The 22,514-nt window shown below is 38.6% G+C and overlaps 1 protein-coding gene across 1 annotated transcript in view; it reads left to right on the plus strand.

The window, feature by feature from the left end:
• Nucleotides 1-6,518: 6,518 nt before the first annotated feature.
• Nucleotides 6,519-22,514, plus strand: part of LOC131029933 (DNA oxidative demethylase ALKBH2) — a 63,043-nt gene continuing 47,047 nt past the window's right edge. Inside the window, exon 1 of the mRNA XM_057960615.2 lies at nt 6,519-6,844. Coding sequence (XP_057816598.1) covers nt 6,674-6,844 — 171 coding nt within the window. The 5' untranslated portion in view covers nt 6,519-6,673. The remainder of the gene's footprint in view (nt 6,845-22,514) is intronic.

Consider the following 22,514-nt stretch of genomic DNA (forward strand, 5'->3'; position numbering starts at 1 on the left):
ATCACTATCAAAACCCGCATGCCATCTATATATAACTCAAAAATGATAATGTGTGTGAATACAATAAATAAGCCCGAAGGCTCAGATAACATGATCAACCAACACTGCCTCTGTCAGCAGGTGGATCCTGTCCACTAGATCCTGCCCCAGGATGTCGAGGTGGTCCCATAATGCCACCACTGCTAGTCCGTTGTGAAGTAGATCTACTCAATCTTCTCCCCATAAACGCACTGAATCTAGGCTCTCTCTGACCCTCAAGGATGGCTCGCTCATATGCCTGTGTATAATAAATAGCCTCCTGCGCAGCAGTGAAATATCTATCTGCTTGGTCGCGCGCATCAGTACCTGCTCTAAAAATACGATCAAAGGCATCCATGGTAATCTGACCTCTCTGCACTGCCTCATCTCTCTCCCTCTGGAGACGATCTCTCTCAGCCTCAAGGGCACCATAATCTGCACGGTAAGTCTCTCGCTCGATATCTCGTCTAGCAACCTCATCCTCCAAACTCTAGACCCGTGCTCTAAGAGTCTGCAACTCATCCTCCTCACCAACCTATCCTCTCCCACCCTCTACACCAGGCACATCCTCCAACTTAGGCATATCCTCATCATCACCTCCATCCTCGCTACTCAATGACTCAGAAGAATCATCGCTATCCTCACTGCTAATAGACTCGGTGTCTTCACCAATGTCTACATCCTCATCTCCCTCATCTCCTCCCTCATCATCCTCACCTCCTCTCTCAGCTCCACCCTCTCCTCCTCCGGCTCTCTCCCTTGCGTCTATCCTCAACCATTGTCTAGGATGTCGAATCTGTTGTGCTGTAATCAGAACAACATGATCAGTCAAAGGCACTGGCCTATGCCTAGTAAACCATGCATCATACTCCACCGTCATCCTTGGATCCGCTGCACCTCTACCCCAACCCCAGAGTAATGGCTGCAAAGAATCAAACTCAGTAGAAGCAACATGTGGCTGTATGCAAACACCCCAATCAAATACCTCCCGCGATACATAAGCAAAATAAGCAGTAACCACTGGTGTCACTTGTACCTCACCGAACTGTCTCAGAACCCGCCCTGGAAGATACATCTCGATAATCCGCTGGGTCTCAAAGTTCCTACCAATAAGATATATCTGCTATCGACATAAAGGCAAGTGTACTGCATCATCCTCCCAACCAGAGCAATCTAAGTATGGTCTCCAAATAAAATGTTGAAATATGTCAAACTGATGTCTCCAGTACAAGGTGTTCCCCGAACCCCTGTGTCTGATACCTGCTATATACCTGAAAGCATAAGGCTCACCGGGCTGCAAATCTACATGAATAACAGGCCTAGAGATAGAAATATGCTCCCATGCCCATGTCTGAAGCAAAGTAACACCACAACTGATAGAACGATATCCAAGATACACAATACCATTCATCTGATAGTACAACATGGCTAGTAGACAAGGACCCCACTTATACAATCGACGATGAACGATCATATCATGGAGAACTCTGCCCCATCCAACTGGAAACCCATGACCTCGTCTGTCAGGTATCAGTGAACCACCGACAACACCGCATAATACAATAGTCATGTCATCATAGTCTAATCAGGCCTAAGGGATGTCATAACGACCACTGATCTACAAGTCTTGAATCTCACACTCAAAAAGTGCACATAGTCCAACAATGCCATCATCATGGTCATATACAACTCTCTCACCATGAATAGGAATACACAATATACGCCATACATCCTCTAAGGTAATGGATGCCTCACCAGTCGTAAGATGAAAAGAACAAGTCTCGGAATGCCACCGCTCTATCAAAGCTGTAATCATGGTCCTGTTGGCCGTAACCTTTGGCAAGTGTAAAACATGATATAGACCAAGCTATCGGATATGCTCGATCTCCTCATCAAGTAAGTCAACTCGAAGATCAAGTCCACTGGGTCTACTCTATTGGCAGTATAACACTCCAATGTTCTCCTGCAACAAGAAAATGTTAAAAATATCAGATATTGGATCTCGAAAAACAAAAATATTTCAAAACACATGACAAAAATATTACATTTACAACGAATGCGTGATAGTTATGACTAATGCGGTACAATTATGGCTCTTGCGTGACGTTTAAAGCTAATGCGTAATGATATGAGCTCATGCGTAACAATAAACACTTATGCGTAATGATATACACGAATGCGACATGTTTAATACTAATGTGTAACACTTAGGGCGCATGCGTAATAGTTAAAGCGTTTGTGGTATAGTTAACACTAATGCGTAAACATCGACAAGCGATTGCGTGACACAATGCAAAAATTGATCATGGAATTTTTTTTGGAAAATAGCATAAAACAGGCATAAAATTGGGAAAAAATTGGAAAAATACCATGTCGCCAGTCCCAAGAGGTCTCTGATATGAACGTACTCGGTCAGACAGGTGCAATCGAGCTCTATAACCAGCCATGACGATCAAATACTCAGAAAAAAGCACACAAATTACAGAGAAAACCAAGGAATTACCAAATTGCAAATGAGCAAATGAAAACGTAAAAATCTCTATTTATAGCTCAAAATTAGGGTTTTTTGACACCTCGATGCTCGTGGTCCCCGCCAGCTTCAAACACCTTGTAGCCTACTCAAACGATCTTGAAATCGCACAAAATTTTATACGCTTGCTCATTAAACTGATATAAAAAACATGGTCTCAATTTTGGAATTTTCCGACCACCTTTTCCGAGGGGGCATATTTACACTATACAGCAGTATCGAGGCATACTGGGGCAGAATTTTTCGTTTTCTTTGAAATAATGTCGTTCCGACTTTGTCTCAAAGAGGGGCAAATGTAGACACCTAAAAATGTCTCATTGATCACGTACTAATTATTCGTCTAATTGATTAAATAATTCCTTAATTATTTAATCAAGTTAATTAATCTTATTCTTCTATTTTCTTCCTCATCATTTCACTAATTATTCTATTTTCCTATTCTATCATCATTTGATCATTTAATCATTCTCTAATGTTAATTAAATATTTATTATTTAATTAATTATGATTAATTCCCCAATTTAAATAATCTTTATTATTTAAATAAATAAACTAATTATTCAATTTCTATCTCCAATCATCTAATCATTCAACCCTCTTCTAAATATTAATTAAATATTTATTATTTAATTAATTATGATTTAATCCTTTAAATTAAATAATCTTTATTATTTAATTAAATTCCATTTCTAAATAATTAAATAGTTTCTTTAAATTATTTAATTAGCTAATTAATTCTTCCATTTCCAAATCCCCAAATTCTAATTCCATTTAATTTCATATTTTTCTAATTTATTCCAAATTCAATTACATGTGCATGATTTCAAAAACCAAATTGAAAATCAAAGTCAAGTTCTAAATATATTCAAATGCTAAATTGAATTAAAATAAATTCAACTATTTGAATAAATCTTATGCAAAGATTAAATTGAAAATCTAAATCTAAATACAAGCACATGCTAAATTAATTAATTAAATCATTTATTTCTCCTGTCTCTATTTCTATCTTTCAGTTAGCTTTTTCTAAATTAAGCTTTCTTTGTCATCTTCTTAATTTCCTCCAATCATTCTTTTTCTTCCTTCAGTCAACTTTTTCTCAATCAGTTGACTCGATTAATCTATTCAATCTATTGAGTTCCACTCCTACAATCAGCAGTTCAACTATCAACTTTCATTTGAGCTCACCTGAGTTCCACCTCTTGATCAATCTATTCCATCTTTCAATCAATCTTCTCCAATTTTCTATAAATTGAGCATTCAATATTGGAAAATTCCTTTGAATCACGAACTTCGAATCTTTGTGTCATTTGCAGGTTACCAGCGCAATATCTAAGAGCCATCATACCACAGAGAAGAGAAGAGCAATGGAAGCAATATGCAATCTTGGAATAGAGAGTTTCATTGAATTATTATAATTCTTATTTCTTGATATTGCATTATTTCATTGTCTTGTTTGTTAGATTCTTTGATTAGATAGGGATTCGTGATTTCCCTTGATTTCTAATTGATTATTGTTATTAAGATGAATTTTACATGCATATACATAAACCATCCACTGTCAACTTGGTTTCCTAAATAAAGACTATATCAGGAGAATGAGATTCAATTAGTCTTCGAATAACTTTTTGTCTAGGGGTGCTATTCATACCCCGCACATTCCAAGAGATGAAAATCATTTATGAGGTTGGGAAAAGTGGGAATCAATGGTCTTAACATAACCGGATTCAACCAATGTCTCCCCAATTAGCTTCACTTTCACTTGATCTGTCTTCCAACCTGCCTTCGGGAATTTCTCTGTTGAGCTTTTCTTAAGAGGTTTCTGAAGTAATCCTAAAGTCTGAGAAACACGATTGCTCTTACCATGATTCACAACCTTCTTTGCAGGATGAGAAATAGAATCTATAACTGCTCCATTGTTCATTTGAACCTCAATACCACCTGAGTCAGGACCATCTGGGATCTGAGGAAGAACATCAGTGTCCATTTGCCCTCCTTGTTCAACCTTTGTAGGCATACACGATTTCTCCTGTCCTCAATCATCTAGCATTGTCGCATCCTTTGTCCCAACACCTAAGGACAAATCAACTGGAATGCCATCTTCCTGAAGAAGTCCCTCTAGAGCTTCAAATCTATTAAAAGTATCCTCATTTTGTCTATCCCTCCAAGTCCTTTTTTGCCCTCTCCCCTTATTATGAGGCTTCACAAGGATAAAACCTTCCTTATCCAAATTCACTTCAGCCATAGGCGGATTCCCCTCATCCTTCGTAGGAGCAAAATCCGAAGGAGCAGACAAATCTGGATTGTTATAGACAAATCGGGGACAGTTCCTTTGCAAATGTCCATACTCATGGCAAATAAGACATCTGAAGGGGAGGGTCTCACAGTCCAAATGTTGGATCCAAGAAGAAGTACCCAAACAGATCTCAATAGAATTCGGTAAGGGGTTATTTAAATCAACTTCCACACAAATATGAGCATAAGAAATTACCTTCCTGCCTTGAGTTTGTGTAGCCGCTCCAACTGGCTTACCGAGCAAAAGAGCAATAGAATGCAGAATATCACTCTTCCAAAATTCAAGAGGAAGCCTGGGAAGCCTGACCCAAACTGGGACTCTTGTGGGAAGCTCCTCTACTGAATTGAACTCTGCATGCTAGGGTTGGACAAACAACCCAATCTTGTTAAAGAAATATAGGCCTCCCTCAAAAGCCTTATGTCTATCCGAAATGCATGAGAAGACCACTATAAAGTAATTATTAGCTGCCATCAAGATCTCCATATCCCCTTTAGGATTCCAAACACGTCACACCCACATTTCTAAGACCGGTAAGGAAAGCCTAAGCCCCATGAATTTGCAGATTAAGGCATGATCCGACTAGTATTTAATATCCTCTAAAACAGTCTCCGACTGTATGACCACATTGGACGGTCCTAGCTCCTAGCCAAACACCCATTCACCTTCTTGATGCGGGAAGAACTATCAACACTCCCAGACCTGCCCCCCAACACTGTAGTTGCATGCTCGAAAGAAGAGGGTGAAGAACCCTTCATTGCCAAATCCATCGAAAAGGAGCAACACCTACCCCTGCCATGCCCAAGCTAAAGACACAACACCCAACAAGGGCCACCATGCTAAAACAAGAGAGGAGAAAAAGAAGATTCGCTCCCAAAGAACTGACACCGCCCACACCACAAAATGAGGGTAAAGTAGCAAAGAAGAAAGAACACAAACACTCAGAGAGGAAAAGTCACCCCACGGCTCCCTGCCCACACCACAAAATGAGGGTAAAGCAACAAAGAAGAAAGAACACAAACGCGCATAGAGGAAGAGTCGCTCCACGACTCCCTTCGCAGAGACACACCCCCGAACACCAACAACTAGGCAAAGAACGAATCTGCGCTACTAGGGTTTCCCCTAACCCGCATGCAGAACCTGAGCGCCACCCATCCTCCGATTTCCTCAATCTTCATCTTGTGTAATGTGTTGATTACATATGGTATGTTTTTACATTATGCTTGATATGATGGCACATAGTAACTCGTAAAAAGCTAAGTAAATCAAAAAAATATTAAAAAGTTACTAATAGAAAAATCATCATGATCAAATTGATAATTTTTCAAAACAATTTTTTTTTTTTTTTGGTAGATAATAGGCCAACCCCTAGACCTTCCCCTTTTTTATGGAAGGCCAAGAGTCACAACTTAGAGTTCCATTTTAGATGTCCCTATTGGGAATTGAACTTGGGTCTCCATAGTGAGAACCCAATGTTTTAACCAGTTAAGCTCAACCCCTTGGACAATTTTTCAAAACAATTTATTACTATAATTATTATTTAAAAAATTTTAAATTATCATTTAATGATATCAAATTGATTATTTTTCAAAACAATTTATTATAATTATTATTTAAAATTTTTTAAATTATCATTTAACGATATCAAGATTATTACTAAATTTTCAAAAATTCCGACTTCAATACAAGAACATTATGACAGTGGAGACATCCTTCCAGCGTCTTAATTCCTGGCATGGATGCTCACATTCTTTGCACAGCTAATTTAATTCCAGGAGCCAATGCTCACATATACTTTGCACATCATAATTTAAGCGTACAATAAAAATAGAAAGATGTGTAGCAACAAAGAAAGAGTTTGGATTGAAATGGGAGATGGATCGGAGGTCGAATATTTTCCTCATCTGTTTTCTCACAAGAAGAGTTTCGAGTGGATGAATTATCTGGATAAACACATTCCCTGGACAAGACCTTCTCTTCACATCTTTGGTCGTATTTGTTCTCAGGTTTCAATGCCTTTACGCTTCTTCTATGTTGTAATTACTTTGAAGCATGTTGCTCCTGGAAATTTCTGTGTCTCAGAATTAGTTTTGTTTGGTCATACATTCTTTTAAAATCAAGGTCTGTTTATTTTGGAATACGCGGGAAACAAATACATTTTGATCTTCGTTATTGCCAAACAACTAATCAAGAATTATATTAAGGAACTTGGACAAGTCCGCCTCCATCTTTGGGTTAAAGCTCAAGCTGCAGTCACAGAGGTTCAACAAGGTTAATGGAGCCACCCAAAATTGGGGCCTGTCCAATATTCGACTCCAAACCCTTGTAGATATACAACAGAAAACCCTTCATACAACCCAATGTTTTAGCTATGTAGAAATATCGATGTTCTGTTTTTAAGGCCCGAAACAGCTCGGCGATGAGGACAACCCAAAAATCAGAGCACGAGGTAGTTCTCACCCATTAGTGAAAAATGTACTTGGCATTCTGCACTTATGGCTTTTGCCGGAACACCCAATTTGATAGGGTAACACCTCTTCCTTATATGCAGATGTGAGTCCATTGGGCTTTCACCGTCTGCAAGGCTGGGGTGAATCGTGCTGCGACCCTAGTTCACATGGGATGCCTCATCTTTGTCACCAGCATTAACCCCTATAATTTTTTCTGGAGCTGGGCTTTCAATCCAGGCATGCTAATAAGCGCAAGTTGAGTTCGAGATGTGTACCTCAGCCTGCTCACAATCAAAATCTTCCTGTTGAATACGTCACAAGGTTTATGTTCCCTTAAGGATAAGCAATAGGACTGGTCTACCCTAACTGAAACATTAGCACAACTAAAATTCCGTTACACGTAATGTTAGTGCTGAAAAGTATCCCTAAATGTAGCTCTAGGGGTATGCAGCCCAACAGCTATCATTCTTGCCAAACATCTTGCTTATGCCATTCAAATTTATCTGATTATTAGTCACATATTGCTTAACCCCTATGTTTTAACTCTACAGGCTCATGTGGTTAGGCCTTTCTGACTAAAGAGTTCCTTGCCTTTGTATGTAGGCAAGGATAGTAATATCGTGCAACTTGGACACTATGAGGCTTTCTTTCTTTTCCTCCACCTCTGGCGGATATTACCTTATGACCTTAATCATACACAAAACCAGCGCATGAAAAGAAAAATATTAACTTCAAAAGATCTTGAATATGCATGATACACCCCAGCTTTAGTAGGTTTTGTTACTTCTATGTCCATCCCGTGGGTAGTGAGAGAATTAGCAAGTTTAATGAAACAGGGCTAAATGTGCAATTACTTGGTTTGAAGCGAAGTTACCGACTCAGATACAGGGATATGGATATGGTACACCATTACACTAAATCTAGTAAACCAAATATTTTTTTGTGAGAGTTGAATAGATTTTGGGTACCTCCATTCAAAAAAAAATTAAAAAGCATAAATATATACATATTTGGAACCAAAAAATTATGCCATTTAAATTTCATCTTTAACTATATTGGAAATTTATTTTAATACCATACTATCTCTATCATATTAATATCATTAATTTTTTTAATTATATTTGAGATAGCAATATGAATACCATACTATCTATATGATATTAATATCAAAACTAATAGTTATTGTATTTATATCTATACTGTACCATGCTATACTGTAATGCCCCTTTCTAGAACATTTCTTAGTTTTGCCTTAAAACAATATTTTAAATTCTAAAATGATAATTGCATTTATGTTTATAAATATAACTTAAATCAAAATCATGAATTTTATTATAATATTCAAATAATTTTGAAAATAATCTTATCTTTGTTTTCTACTAGGTTTCTTCTTGTCGTGCCCCTGTCTGAAACCCTAGTTGCAGCAATCAACAAACTAATCATTATTAATACCTCGACATGAGGGATGCATGGCATAGGGCCGACTAGGGCAGAAGGAAGTTAGAGACGACCAAGTTGCAACAAACATTAAAATAAATTAAGTCGGTGCCAAAGTTTAAGTTAATACAGAGGCTAATCTCCCTTCTTGATATATACACCTATTTTGGGGCAGAGAAATTAATAATAAATTAATGACTCTTTATATTAGGCCGACCTACACTTGAAGCAAGGCAATCGCTAGGTGAAAGAGAACTTTAGATGGTATAAAGGAGAGGTCTTGAGGATCGTCAAGGGCAACAAATCAAAAGGAGAATGATCAATCCAACCAAGAAACAGCAGTATTCTTAAGGAGCAGACAGTCCCCAGCAATAAAGAGATAGATCGAACCATCAAGGGAAGCAATCAAAAGCATCAGTGCTTATAAGAGAAGACCTATGCATTACAGTGATCAGAATCAGAGATGAATACCTATGGTAGGTAGTGGCATTCTTATCCATTGGTGGGTAAAATATAGGCTAAATCCAGAAGGGGACATTACAAATGGTATCAGAGCAGCGATTCTGCCAGCCTGTGAGAACAACACTATGCTATGTGCTTGAAGAGAGTGATCAAGAATGAGTGGCAAGAAATGACAAGAGTCATAGTGCAAATCATCAGTCAAAGATAACAGTCGACACTGAGTCATTCGACATCATGCAAGTGTCTCAAACAAAGGGGATCGTTTTGTGGAAGATAGAGTTGCAGTGACAGAGTTTCAATTACACAGTTGAAAACAAGACAGACATCAGAAGAGTTATGATCACTCAAGAAAAGTGTAAAGAATCCGTCATAGATGTGGAAATAATGTTGAGTGACAATGGTGGTAACAAGATAGGAGGAAGGAATAGTTGTGAGTAGCCAAGTGACATATCACTAGCCCAAACGAAATAGGACAAAGGATTGGGTTTGCCAGACAAAGGGCAGGTTAAATATCATGCAAACATCATGACAGCCCCTTTATAAGTCTATGGCACAAATGCAACGGTTGAGATCATCTTGGTAATGTGTAAATAGACCTCTTGGAGTCAGTACACTGTTAGACTACACCGTGACATAGATGGATATAGGGTAGGTAATGCATAGTGTCTTTTGACAGAAAATAATAAGATATGACAACCATCTGCAAAATAAAGAGGGCATTATGCCTTAAAGATAAGCATCAATGACATGGCAGAGTGGATGAAGAAAGAGTGACTTCATGACAGAGTGTAGAGGGTTTAAATGTATGCATACTCAGCCTATTAGGAGGAAATTGAATTGTACAAAAGCAAAACATACTGTCATAATAAGAACAAGCATAGGACAGTCACAATGTTCCGAAGTGGCAAGGTAAGTGACAGATATGTCAAAAAGATATGATGGTCCTAGGGTGGGTTAATGCTCAGTTGGCACACCAAGTTTAAGGACTATGACAGTGGTAAATGCATAGAATGACAATTTTAAACATGAGCTCATACCGCAAGGACAATTATACAAGACACATATCAGTTATTACAGTGAATAAAGATCATTAGGACAATCTAAGATTGTCGGAACAATCCAAGGGTTTGGTCTATATGGAAAACTTGAAGAACGTAGTAGCAGACTTATCTCAAAGACACTTCTATGTGTGAAAGGCAGAGTTGAAAGTAAGATGACAATGCATAGAACGAGATAGAGAAAGTTCAATCCTGTGTTGCATGAATGGAGGTATGACCGTCCAGAAAGAGAAATACACAGCTTTTGTAACCAAGAAGAGGACATAGGAGGGACAAGGGTTTTTGAGAATTAACTCGACATGGAAGGGTATTGAGAAGTGGCATTCCTATGAGTGTGACGAGAAGGACGAATTAGTAATAGAAGAGCACACCTCTTCGCCAAAGGTCATAAGCAAATCACCTCTTAATAAATGTGATACCAATTCGATGCAAAAGCAGTTATATAAAAAAATATAGCAATTTGTAAAAGAGGTTATGAGAAAATCCAAAGGGACTTCATAAGCAAATGTTTGAAGCATATTGGAGCAAGTATATGACACATCTATGAGCATATGGGAGCACAAAGGCGGGGTTAGGCCCACTTTTTGTCTCCAAATGGTTTATGAGCAACTAGATAGGGTTAGGCTCACTTTCTGGCTCTCAATGGCTTATGAGCAGCAAGATGGGGTTAGGCTCACTTTCCTGCTCTAAATGGCTTATGAGTAGCAAGATGGGGTTAGGGTTACTTTCTGGCTATAATGGCTTATGAGCACCAAGATGAGGTTAGACCCACTTTCTAGCTCTAAATGGCTTATGAGCAGGAAGATGGTGTTAGGCTCACATTCTAGCTCTAAATGGCTTATGGGCAGCAAGATGGGGTTAGGCCCCCTCTGGAAGTATAAGGAAAGGATGCAATTTTAAGATCACCATCTATGTAGCCCAACCCCAGTGGATGCCCAATGTGCTTGCCGGTAGGTCGAAAAGGGTGAGGATGCTCTTGGGCTTAGGTAGATTGCAAGGCTCCTTATTGCGACCTCCTCTCCTAACTCTACTATGATCGACTATTGACTTAACGTGATGATGCATGAATAAGAATATAGTAGATACAAGCACCTCACTAAGTAGCTCACCCCGAATGGATGTCCAATTTGCTTGCCACTGGGGCTAAGAGGGTGAGTGTCCGCTCTTGGGCTTAGTGTGGGGTTGGTTTCGGGCGGACCTATCATGTTTTCTTCCCCAAACTATAATGTGTATGAATACTAGGGCAAATTCTAGGGTAAATATATGGATGCATTCTAGTTAAATAGAAGGGATCTAACAATAAGTGTATTTGCGTGTATGCTTTGTTGTCTGCATATATTCATGTGTATGCTTCGTGCTTGATTCATACCTGATGCGTTTCTAGCATGTCTACTCCATGAGTATCTATGATTATTGTAAACATATCTCTATCATCATGAGATTTCTACTTTGATCTAGAATATGAGAATTAATTAACATAGTTTACCATTCACCAATAACTCGCATTCGATTAAAAAGCAAGAACATATATGTCCTAGATCAAATTTGTGACTTGTGATAATATCGGAGTGGTGCAGTGGAAGCTTATCAATTGGGAATCCACAAAGGTTAGAAGTTGCATTCAACAAATCCTTTCTCTTGAAGTCATCTTGAACAATTCTTGCTATGATCAAACCAATTGCTCGAGGACAAGCAATTTTGGGAAGGGTGGACTGTCATGCCCCCCGTATGAAACCCTAATTGCAGCAATCAACAAACTAATCATTATTAATACCTAGACTTGGGCGATGCATGGCATAGGGTGGACTAGGGCAGAAGGAAGTTAGAGCTGACCAAGTTGCAATAAACTTAGAAATAAATTAAGGTGGCATGAAGTTTTAGTTTAATACAAAGGCCGACCTACCTTCTTGATATATGTCCCTATTTTGGGGCAAAGAAATTAATAATAATTAATGACTCTTTATACTAGGACGACCTGCACTTGAAGCAAGGTAATCGTTAGGTGAAAGGGAACTTTAGATAGTATAAAGGAGAGGTCTTGAGGATCGTCAAGGGCATCAAATCAAAAGGAGAACAATCAATCCAACCAAGAAACAACGGTATTCTTAAGGAGCAGACAGTCCCCAGCAATAAAGAGATAGATCAAACCATCAAGGGAAGCAATCAAAAGCATCAGTGCTTATAAGAGCAGACCTATGCATTACAGTGATCAGAATCAGAGATCAATACCTATGGTAGGTAGTGGCATTCTTATCCATTGGTGGTAAAATATAGGCTAAATCCAGAAGGGGACATTACAAATGGTATCAGAGCAGTGATTCTGCCAGCCTGTGAGACCAACACTACGCAATGTGCTTGAAGAGAGTGATCAAGAACGAGTGGCAAGAAACGACAAGTCATAGTGCAAATCATCACTCAAAGATAACAGTAAACACTGAGTCATTTGACATCATGCGAGAGTCTCAAACAAAGAGGATTGCACAGGTACGTTCTGTGGAAGATAGAGTTGCAGTGACAGAGTTTCAATTACACAGTTGAAAACAAGACAGACATCAGAAGAGTTATGATCACTCAAGAAAAGCATAAAGAATCCATCATAGATGTGGAAATAATGTTGAGTGATAATGGTGGTAACAAGATAGAAGGAATGAATAGTTATGACTAGTTAAGTGACATATCACTAGCCCAAACGAAATATGACAAAGTATTGGGTTTGCCAGATAAAGGGCAGGTTAAATGTCATGCAAACATCATGACAGCCCTTTGATAAGTCTATGGCACAAGTGTAGTGATTGAGATCATCTTGGTAATGTGTAAATAGATCTCTTGGAGTCAGTACACTGTTAGACTACACCGTGACATAGATGGATATAGGGTAGGTATTGTATAGTATCTTTTGACAGAAAATAATAAGATATGACAACCATCTGCAAAATAAAGAGGGCAGTATGCCTTAAAGATAAGCATCAATGACATGGCAGAGTGGATGAAGAAAGAGTAACTTCATGACAGAGTGTAGAGGGTTTAAATGTATGCATAATCAGCCTATTAGGAGGAAACTGAATCGTGCAAAAGAAAAACATACTGTCATAATAAGAATGAGCTCAGGACAGGCATAGGACAGTCACAATGTTCCAAAGTGGCAAGGTTATGGCAAAGTTATGAAGTGACAGATATGTCAAAAAGATATGATGGTCCTAGGGTGGGGTTAATGTTCAGTTGGCACACCAAGTTTAAAGACTATGACAGTGGTAAATGCATAGAATGACAATTTTAAACATGAGCTCATACCGCAAGGACAATTATTCAAGACACATCAGTTATTACAGTGAATAAAGATTCATTAGGACAATCTAAAATTGTTAGAACAATCCAAGGGTTTGGTCTATATGGAAAACATGAAGAACATAGGAGCAGACTTATCTCAAAGACACTTCTACGTGTGAAAGGCAGAGTTGAAAGTAAGATGACAATGCATAGAACGTGAAGGAGAATGTGTTGCATGAATGAAGGTATAACAGTCCAAAAAGAGACATTCACAGTTTTCGTAACCAAGAAGAGGACATAGGAGGGACAAGGTTTTTTGAGAATTAACCCAGATGGAAGGGTATTGAGAAGTGGCATTCTTATGACTGTGACGAGAAGCACGAATTAGTTATAGAAGAGCACACCTCTTCTCCCAATAGTCATAAGCAAATCACCTATAAATAAATGTGATACCAATTGGATGCAAAAGCAGTTATATAAAAAAAAAATTATAGCAATTTGTAAAAGAGGGTTATGAGAAAATCCAAAGGGATCTTATAAACAAATGTTTGAAGCATATTGGAGCAAGTTTATGACACATCTATGTGATGAATAATGATGAACAACAAATACCCTAACTGGTACTGAGAGGGGGGGGGGGGGGTGAATCAGTACATACAAAAACTTCTCTGCAACTTATCAAGTTAAAACAATGCTAACCGAATGTCTTCATTATTGAACTTAACCATGGCAATACCGGTTAAACACAGTAAGACTTCAGACAACATAAACCTGTAAAACTGATTGCTTCAAATATCATTCAATACTTGATAACTACTTCGCCCATAAACATATGCATGTGGTGTATCAGCAATACCATACCCATTAGCTCTGCATGCATAATTACTCAAACAAAGAATGCTTAATCATCACATGACTAATGCACAACTCATGACACAAATTTTTCACGTGGAAACCCAAATGGGAAAAACCACGGTGGGGATGAATACCCACAAGCTTGTTTTGAACTCTTTTGAAGCTCGCTCTGTTAGGAGCCTAGTTCGGTTAAAGACTTTACAATAAGGTTCTGCTAGGAACCGATCTTGTTAAAGATCACCCGGTTAGGGGATGGCTATATACCCTGTTAAAGGTTACCTCGCTAGAGGATTTAAAGAATTCAATGAACTTGAGTCACCTGGTTAGAGGATTTACAGTAAGCCTGTTAAAGCTAACCGACAAAGGGATTTTCCTTTTGTTGAAATGGTTTGAAGACAACAGGTAAAACTCTGATCTGATAACAACACTATTTGCTAAGGCAGATCCTTTTCAGTTCCTCTACTCTACAATCACACTCTGTAGTTTTCACTCACTGGTTTGGCAAGTATCTCATCACTCGAATACATACACAACTTTTGCCAACAACAACAATATCAAAACTCATCGACCTTATAGACAAGAAATAGGTCGGTAACACAAACCCTAAACCCTAAGCATCTTAGGTTTACAATTACAAGCGGTCCAATCCTGACCGTCCAAACACTTTTCATAGAATGAAACAATCTCAAACAGATCACAAGTCATTCTGCATCGTCCATTCTTCACCGCACATAGAAATCAGTAACCCATCACGCTTTCTTCTCATACCGCTAAGAAGAATGTTCATTCCCGAGGTAGACATTTAATGCAATCGATCTTCACATGCAAGATCCTCAAGGAAATCCTTCACGTGCACAAACCCTAAACCCTAAGCATCTTAGGTTTACAATTACAAGCGGTCCAATCCTGACCGTCCAAACACTTTTCATAGAATGAAACAATCTCAAACAGATCACAAGTCATTCTGCATCGTCCATTCTTCACCGCACATAGAAATCAGTAACCCATCACGCTTTCTTCTCATACCGCTAAGAAGAATGTTCATTCCCGAGGTAGACATTTAATGCAATCGATCTTCACATGCAAGATCCTCAAGGAAATCCTTCACGTGCACAAAACTGACGTTGCATCTCGATCTCATCCTTTTTTCTTAGCTAACTCATCACAAAATATCATCGGTTGCATCGCACAAGCTAGATTGCCAAACCGGAAACCCTAAAGCTGAGACTACCAACCGGTAGTCACACTTAGTGAAACCCTGACACCGGTTCACTACATCTCTTCATACCGGTTGACCTATACCGCTTCCAAGCTTCATATCGGTGTACCTGCTTGAACACATATTGACATCAATGACAACATACTTTGTCACCAGTTCATCATATGCCAACACTATGAGCATATGGGAGCAGAAAGGCGGGGTTAGGCCCACTTTTTGGCTCTAAATGGTTTATGAGCAACTAGATAGGGTTAGGCTCACTTTCTGGCTCTCAATGGCTTATGAGCAGCAAGATGGGGTTAGGCTTACTTTCTGGCTCTAAATGGCTTATGAGTAGCAAGATGGGGTTAGGCTCACTTTCTAGCTCTAAATGGCTTATGAGCAGGAAGATGGTGTTAGGCTCACTTTCTAGCTTTGAATGGTTTATGGGCAGCAAGATGGGGTTAGGCCCCCTGTGCAAGTATAAGCAAATGATACAATTTTAAGATCACCATCTAAGTAGGCCAACCCCAGAGGATGCCCAATGTGCTTGCCACAGGGTCGAAGAGGGTGAGGATGTTCTTGGGCTTAGATAGGTAGATTGCAAGGCTCTCTATTGCGATCTTGTAATAGGCTGCCCTATCTTGGAAAAAAACAGAATGACTAATTTTTTTAATGTCACTGAGGTTTAGTTGAACCTGGTGCGTTTATGGTTTTGGGGTCTTCGTTCATTTCATCATTTCAACAAACATTTGCACAACTAACAAAATGAAATAGAGTTTCAAGATACTAACACTCCATTAACATTCAGATTTTTTCAATTCCATAAAATCAACGACTCCTTAATATCTCAAATTCAAACTCAATGCTAATGTTAACATTACAGAGACCAATAGCTGCTCTCACTTTGACAAACTGGAATTAACTATACAAAGACTGAGAACTCATATTACAAGTTCAGATTTTAGCTGCATACCAGGATCAGCAGCTTTCCTATGACCTGTACTGGACTGTGGCGGCCAAAATCTTCACATTCCTAACGCCTTATTGCTGCACCCAGCTGTCACTCTTCTCGGCATCATCCAGCTACTTCCATGGTTCTGCAATGTGGTCGGTTGACCCCAAAACTCACATCCCAGCTACTGGAAGTTGATTCCCTTGTTTTGGCTGGAGTTCACCCTACCCACACACTCTCCCTTCTTTCCTTATTGGCTAGCAGCAATCAACCCAAACGCCTTAAGGGGTGTGAGCTGAGTATGAAGCTTGGCGTCTAAAAAACTACTAACCTTGCCGCTAATGTCTTCTATGCAGCTCGTGTCTTGTGTGGAATGAGGCGAACTTGTGAGAATCGCACTCCCAGCTTGTGCGGCTTGTAATTCATGCTTCAGCTCGGAATACGTTGTGTGTGCCCAATAACTTGCAACTACTAGCACTGTGCTTACGACTCCAATTGCGAATGCCGCTGTCACACATAATTCATTGCCAACTTTGTCTTACAATTTCTCAGATCTGGTCTTTCACAGGCATACAAAATGTCACACCTGAGGGATTTTGTTCCCAAATGCCGAAGTTTTCCAGAACTGAATCCAGAAACACAAATTCCAAGAATTCCTAATTTCCAAGATACTTCCATTTGCATTAAATGCCCTTATTTATAACTCCACTTGGACACAATTACCAATGCACCACGAATGTGGGATAAAAGAAAGTTGTATTAAAATATTAATATCACTTATGTCTCCAAAAGGAAAGGGGACTTTTAATTTTTCCCCTTTAAACATTAGTTCCAGCATTAAATAAATCACTGAAGTTAAATATTTAAATTTAACTTGAGGAACTTTTAATTTATTGCCCATTAAATTAGCAATCCAGATGAAGATTAAATGCACCAAAATACCGACAGCCAAAATTGTTTCAAAAATTACCAGACACTGAGCCACACTGACTTACTATAAATAGTAAGTATCTAGAAATCCCATCAAAACACCTTCGATTGGCCTAAAATTGAAATTGCCTAGGCCAAATCCTTCACCGATCCCTGTAAAGTCCTGGTTAGCCCTCGAGACCATGGCAAGATGGACTAACGACAAATCACCTCATGACTGCTAAAAAGGCGACATTACAGGATACCACTGTAACAGGCTGCCCTATCTTGGAAAAAACAGAATGACTGATTTTTTGAATGTCACCGAGGTTTAGTTGAACCTAGTGCGTTTATGGTTTTGGGGTCTTCGTTCATTTCATCATTTCAACAAACAGTTGCACAACTAACAAAATGAAATAGAGTTTCAAGATGCTAACACTCCATTAACATTCAGTTTTTTTCAATTCCATAAAATCAACGACTCCTTAATATCTCAAATTCAAACTCAATGCCAATGTTAACATTACAGAGACCAATAGCTGCTCTCACTTTGACAAACTGGAATTAACAATACAAAGAATGCGAACTCATATTACAAGTTCAGATTTTAGCTGCATACAAGGACCAGCAGCTTTCCCACGACCTGTACTGGACCGTGGCAGCCAAAACCTTCGCATTCCTAATGCCTTATTGCTGCACCCAGCTGTCACTCTTCTCGGCATCACCCAACTACTTCCACGGTTCTGAAATGTGGCCGGCTGACCTCAAAACTCATGTCTTAGCTACTGGAAGTTGATTCCCTTGTTCCGGCTGGAGTTCACCCTACCCATGCGCTCTCCCTTCTTTACTTATCGGCTAGCATCAATCAACCCAAACACCTTAAGGGGTGCGAGCTGAGTATGAACCTTGGCATTTAAAAAACTACTAACCTTGCCGCTAATTTCTTCTATGCAGCTCGTGTCTTGTGTGGAATGAGGCGAACTTGTGAGAATCGCACTCCTAGCTTGTGTGACTTGTAATCCATGCTTCAGCTCGGAATACGTTGTGTGTGCCCAATAACCTGCAACTACCAGCACTGTGATTACAACTCCAACTGCGAATACCGATGTCACACATAATTCATTGCCAACTTTGTCTTACAATTTCTCAGACCTGGTCTCTCATAGGCATAAGAAATGTCACACCTGAGGGATTTCGTCCCCAAATGCCAAAGATTTTCAGAACTGAATCCAGAAACACAAATTCCAAGGATTCCCAATTTCCAAGATACTTCCATCTGCATTAAATGCTCTTATTTATAACTCCACTTGGGTACAATTACCAATGCACTACGAATGTGGGATAAAAGAAAGTTGTAATAAAATATCAACATCCCTTATGTCTCCAAAAAGAAAGGGGACTTTTAATTTTTCCCCTTTAAACATTAGGCCCAACATTAAATAAATCACAAAAGTTAAATATTTAAATTTAACTTTAGAAACTTTTAATTTATTGCCCAAATAATTAATGGCCCATTAAATTAGCAATCCAGGTGAAGAATTAAATGCACCAAAATATCGACAACCAAAATTACTTCAAAAATTACTAGACATTGAGCCATAACTGAGTTACTATAAATAGTAAGTATTTGGAAAACCCATCAAAACACCTCTGATTGGCTTGAAACTGAAATTGCCTGGGCCAAATCCTTCACCGATCCCTATAAAGTCCTGGTTAGCCCTCGGGACCATGGCAAGATGGGCTAACGACAAATCACCTCATGACTGCGAAAAGGGGGACATTACAAATCTCCTCTCCTAACTCTACTATGATTGACTATTGACTTAAAGGGATGATGCATGAATAAGGATATAGTAGATACAAGCACCTCGCTAAGTAGACCACCCCGAATGGATGTCCAATTTGCTTGCCACTGAGGCTAAGAGGGTGAGTGTCCGCTATTGGGCTTAGTGCAGGGGTGGCTTCGGGCGGACCTATCATGTTTTCTTCCCTAAACCATAATGTGTATGAATACTAGGGCAAATTCTAGGGTAAATATATGGATGCATTCTAGTCAAAGAGAAGTGATCTAACAATAAGTGTATTTGCATGTATGCTTTGTTCTGCATAAATTCATGTGTATGCTTCGTGCTTGATTCATACTTGATGTGTTTCTAGCATGTCTACTCCATGAGTATCTATGATTATTGTAAACATATCTCTATCATCATGAGATTTCTGTTTTGATCTAGAATATGAGAATTAATTTACAAAGTTTACCATTCACTAATAACTTGCATTCGATTAAAAAGCAAGAACATATATGTCCTAGACCAAATTTGTGACTTGTGATAATATCGGAGTAGTGTAGTGGAAGCTTATCAATTGGGAATCCACAAAGGTTAGAAGTTGCATTCAACAAATCCTTTTCTCTTGAAGTCATCTTGAATAACTCTTGCTATGATCAAACCAATTTCTCGAGTGTTAAAGTTTTAGATAGCTGCGATAGAGATCTATGCTGATGTCGTCTCTGTTTCTATTTGCACTTCGTTTCTCCTTTGTTTGCTGCTGTGTATTTGTGCTCGAAGTATTCAGTTCTTTTATGTTCGTGCTGGTGTACTTTATCATGCTTATACGTTGTGATGACTGGGCTTATGTGACTTGGCATCATCATGTTTTCTATCGACGTCCCTTATTCTTCATGTATTGCTTCTATTCTATTTTCCTTGGTGGCTACCGATTTTATTCGGAATTCATCCAACTTGTATCCTGATGTTAGTTGACTATCCGTTGAATCTTTTATGCTTCAGTAGCTGTCGGTTTTATGCTTCAATGGCTGTCGGCGTTGTAACCGATTCTCTCCCATGTGCGTCTTCTTGTATTCCTGCGTGGAGTTCATTTGCCCAGTCATACGATATATTATATATTGTGTTGCCTATCTTTATTTAGCTTCTTCAGCAGATTGGTTATTTTGTTGCAGGCTAAATTTGTCTTAAAGCAAGTCAAGAGCAGTGTGTATGATTTTTATCAGAACAGTGATTCAATTTTTGTTCTATATGTGTTTCAGATTTATCAGAATTTGTGAAGACTTATAATATGTATGTGAGCTGTATTATTCGATTCCTCTGTCTTAAGTGATTTTTCAGAGAATCCTATTTGTCTTAGAGCGATTGATAGTTATTTGAAACTATCAACATTTGTGTTTATTTTCTGAGATATAAATAAAACACATATTTGTGTAGGCTGGGTTTTTCACCCTCAAGTGGAGGGTTTTTATGATTTTTTCAGAACATTTTACAATTTTTTTGATTTTTTTCAAGACATTTTATGATTAAACAATTGAAAGTGGTTAAACCACTAGTTTCATGGTTGTCCAGTCAAAACAATTGAAAGTGGTTCACAAGAACCTGTTACTAACTTTCATGGTAAGTTTCATCATGGGGTCGTGCATTAGATTTTTCCCTGTCATTCATCCAGTATTATTTTTAACATGGTATTAGAGCACGTCTAGAAGATCGATCCAGAACCAGAATCTTGTTTTAAGTATCTTATTTCTTTCAGTTGTTTGCATAAGCAATTCATAATGGTGAACGGATTGAAAGTAGAAGATAGACTAGATGGTTCGTCAAATTTCTCTTCTTGGAAATCTAGAATTTTGATTACTCTAGAAGAGAATGATCTCTTTGACTATGTCTCGAAAGATGTAGAAGAACCTTCTGTTGATGCAGAGAAAGTTCAATGGAGAAAGAATACGACCATGGCTAAGCAAATTCTGATTGATTCTGTTAAGGATCATCTAGTTCCTATCATCTCTAAGTTGGATTCAGTTAAGGAAATGTTTTAGACCCTAAAGGATCTTTATGAATTCAACAACACCAACAGAGCTCTAGCCCTGAGGTGTCAACTGTTGCATGTGAAAATGGCTAGAGGAGAATCTGTTGCTTCTTATTTCATGAAAATTTCAGTGTTAAAAGATCAGCTTAGTGCAATTGGAGATACTTTTGCTGATAAAGACTTGGTGATGTTAGCTACGAATGGACTTCCCAACTCTTGGGAATCCTTCATTCAAGGAATTAGTGGAAGAGATGAACTTCCTAAGTTTGATAGGTTGTGAGCAGATTGCATTCAGGAAGAATGCAGACAAGAAGCTAGAGGCAATGGTCGCAAATTTCATTGTGAAGATGATCATGTACTTGCTGCCCACACATCTAAGGGGAAAGGAAAGAAAGGTAACTTCAAAAGATTTAGAGATGAGAATTTTGAGTCTGCCCCTGATGCCAAGAAAAAGAGGAAGGATCTTTCTGGAATCAGTGCTTTAGATGTGACAAATTTGGTCACTTTGCGAGAGATTGTGTATCAAGGTCAAAGCCTCAAGCAACTGCTGCAAATGTTGAGAATCCTTCTCCTCAAAGAGAGTCAAGTGAAAATTTTGAGGGATTTATTTCTGCACTTTCTATCAATGTTCCTACTAATAGTGATACTTGGCTAATTGATAGTGGAGCATCTCGTCATATCATTGGTTATCGTGAGAACCTCTCAAACTTGAAAGAAAAAGACTCTCATCTTCAAGTTATTATTGGTGATGATGCATGTTACTCTGTGAAGGGTGCTGGTTCTACTTCTTTTCAATTGGACTCTGGTATTCCTCTTCATTTAAGTGATGTCCTCTTTGTTCCTGGTATTAAGAGGAATCTGATTTCTATTTCTGCATTAGAAGACAAAGGTTATCATGTTGCCTTTGCTGATGGAAAAGTTCTTGCATGGAAGAAGAACTCAAGTATTCATTCAGCTCGTGTTATTGGTGTTCGTCATGACAGTCTTTACAAGCTTTCAGCTCATCCTATTCAAGCTTTAGCTCATGATTCTTCAAGTTCAAGTGAGCTTTGGCATAAAAGATTTGGTCATTTTAAATTTCAGAACTTTGTCTTCAATGGAGACGGTTGTCATTGGTTTTCCGAAGTTGAACCAAAATCATGAAGGTGTCTGCAAGGGGTGTGCTCTAGGTAAGAACATTAAGAGTACCTTTCATAGTTGTGAAAACAGAGCAAATGATATTATAGAATTAATTCATTTTGATTTATGTGGGCCTATGTGTTGATGTGTTTT

This window comes from Cryptomeria japonica, chromosome 3, assembly GCF_030272615.1.
Source record: "Cryptomeria japonica chromosome 3, Sugi_1.0, whole genome shotgun sequence".
NCBI lineage: Eukaryota > Viridiplantae > Streptophyta > Pinopsida > Cupressales > Cupressaceae > Cryptomeria > Cryptomeria japonica.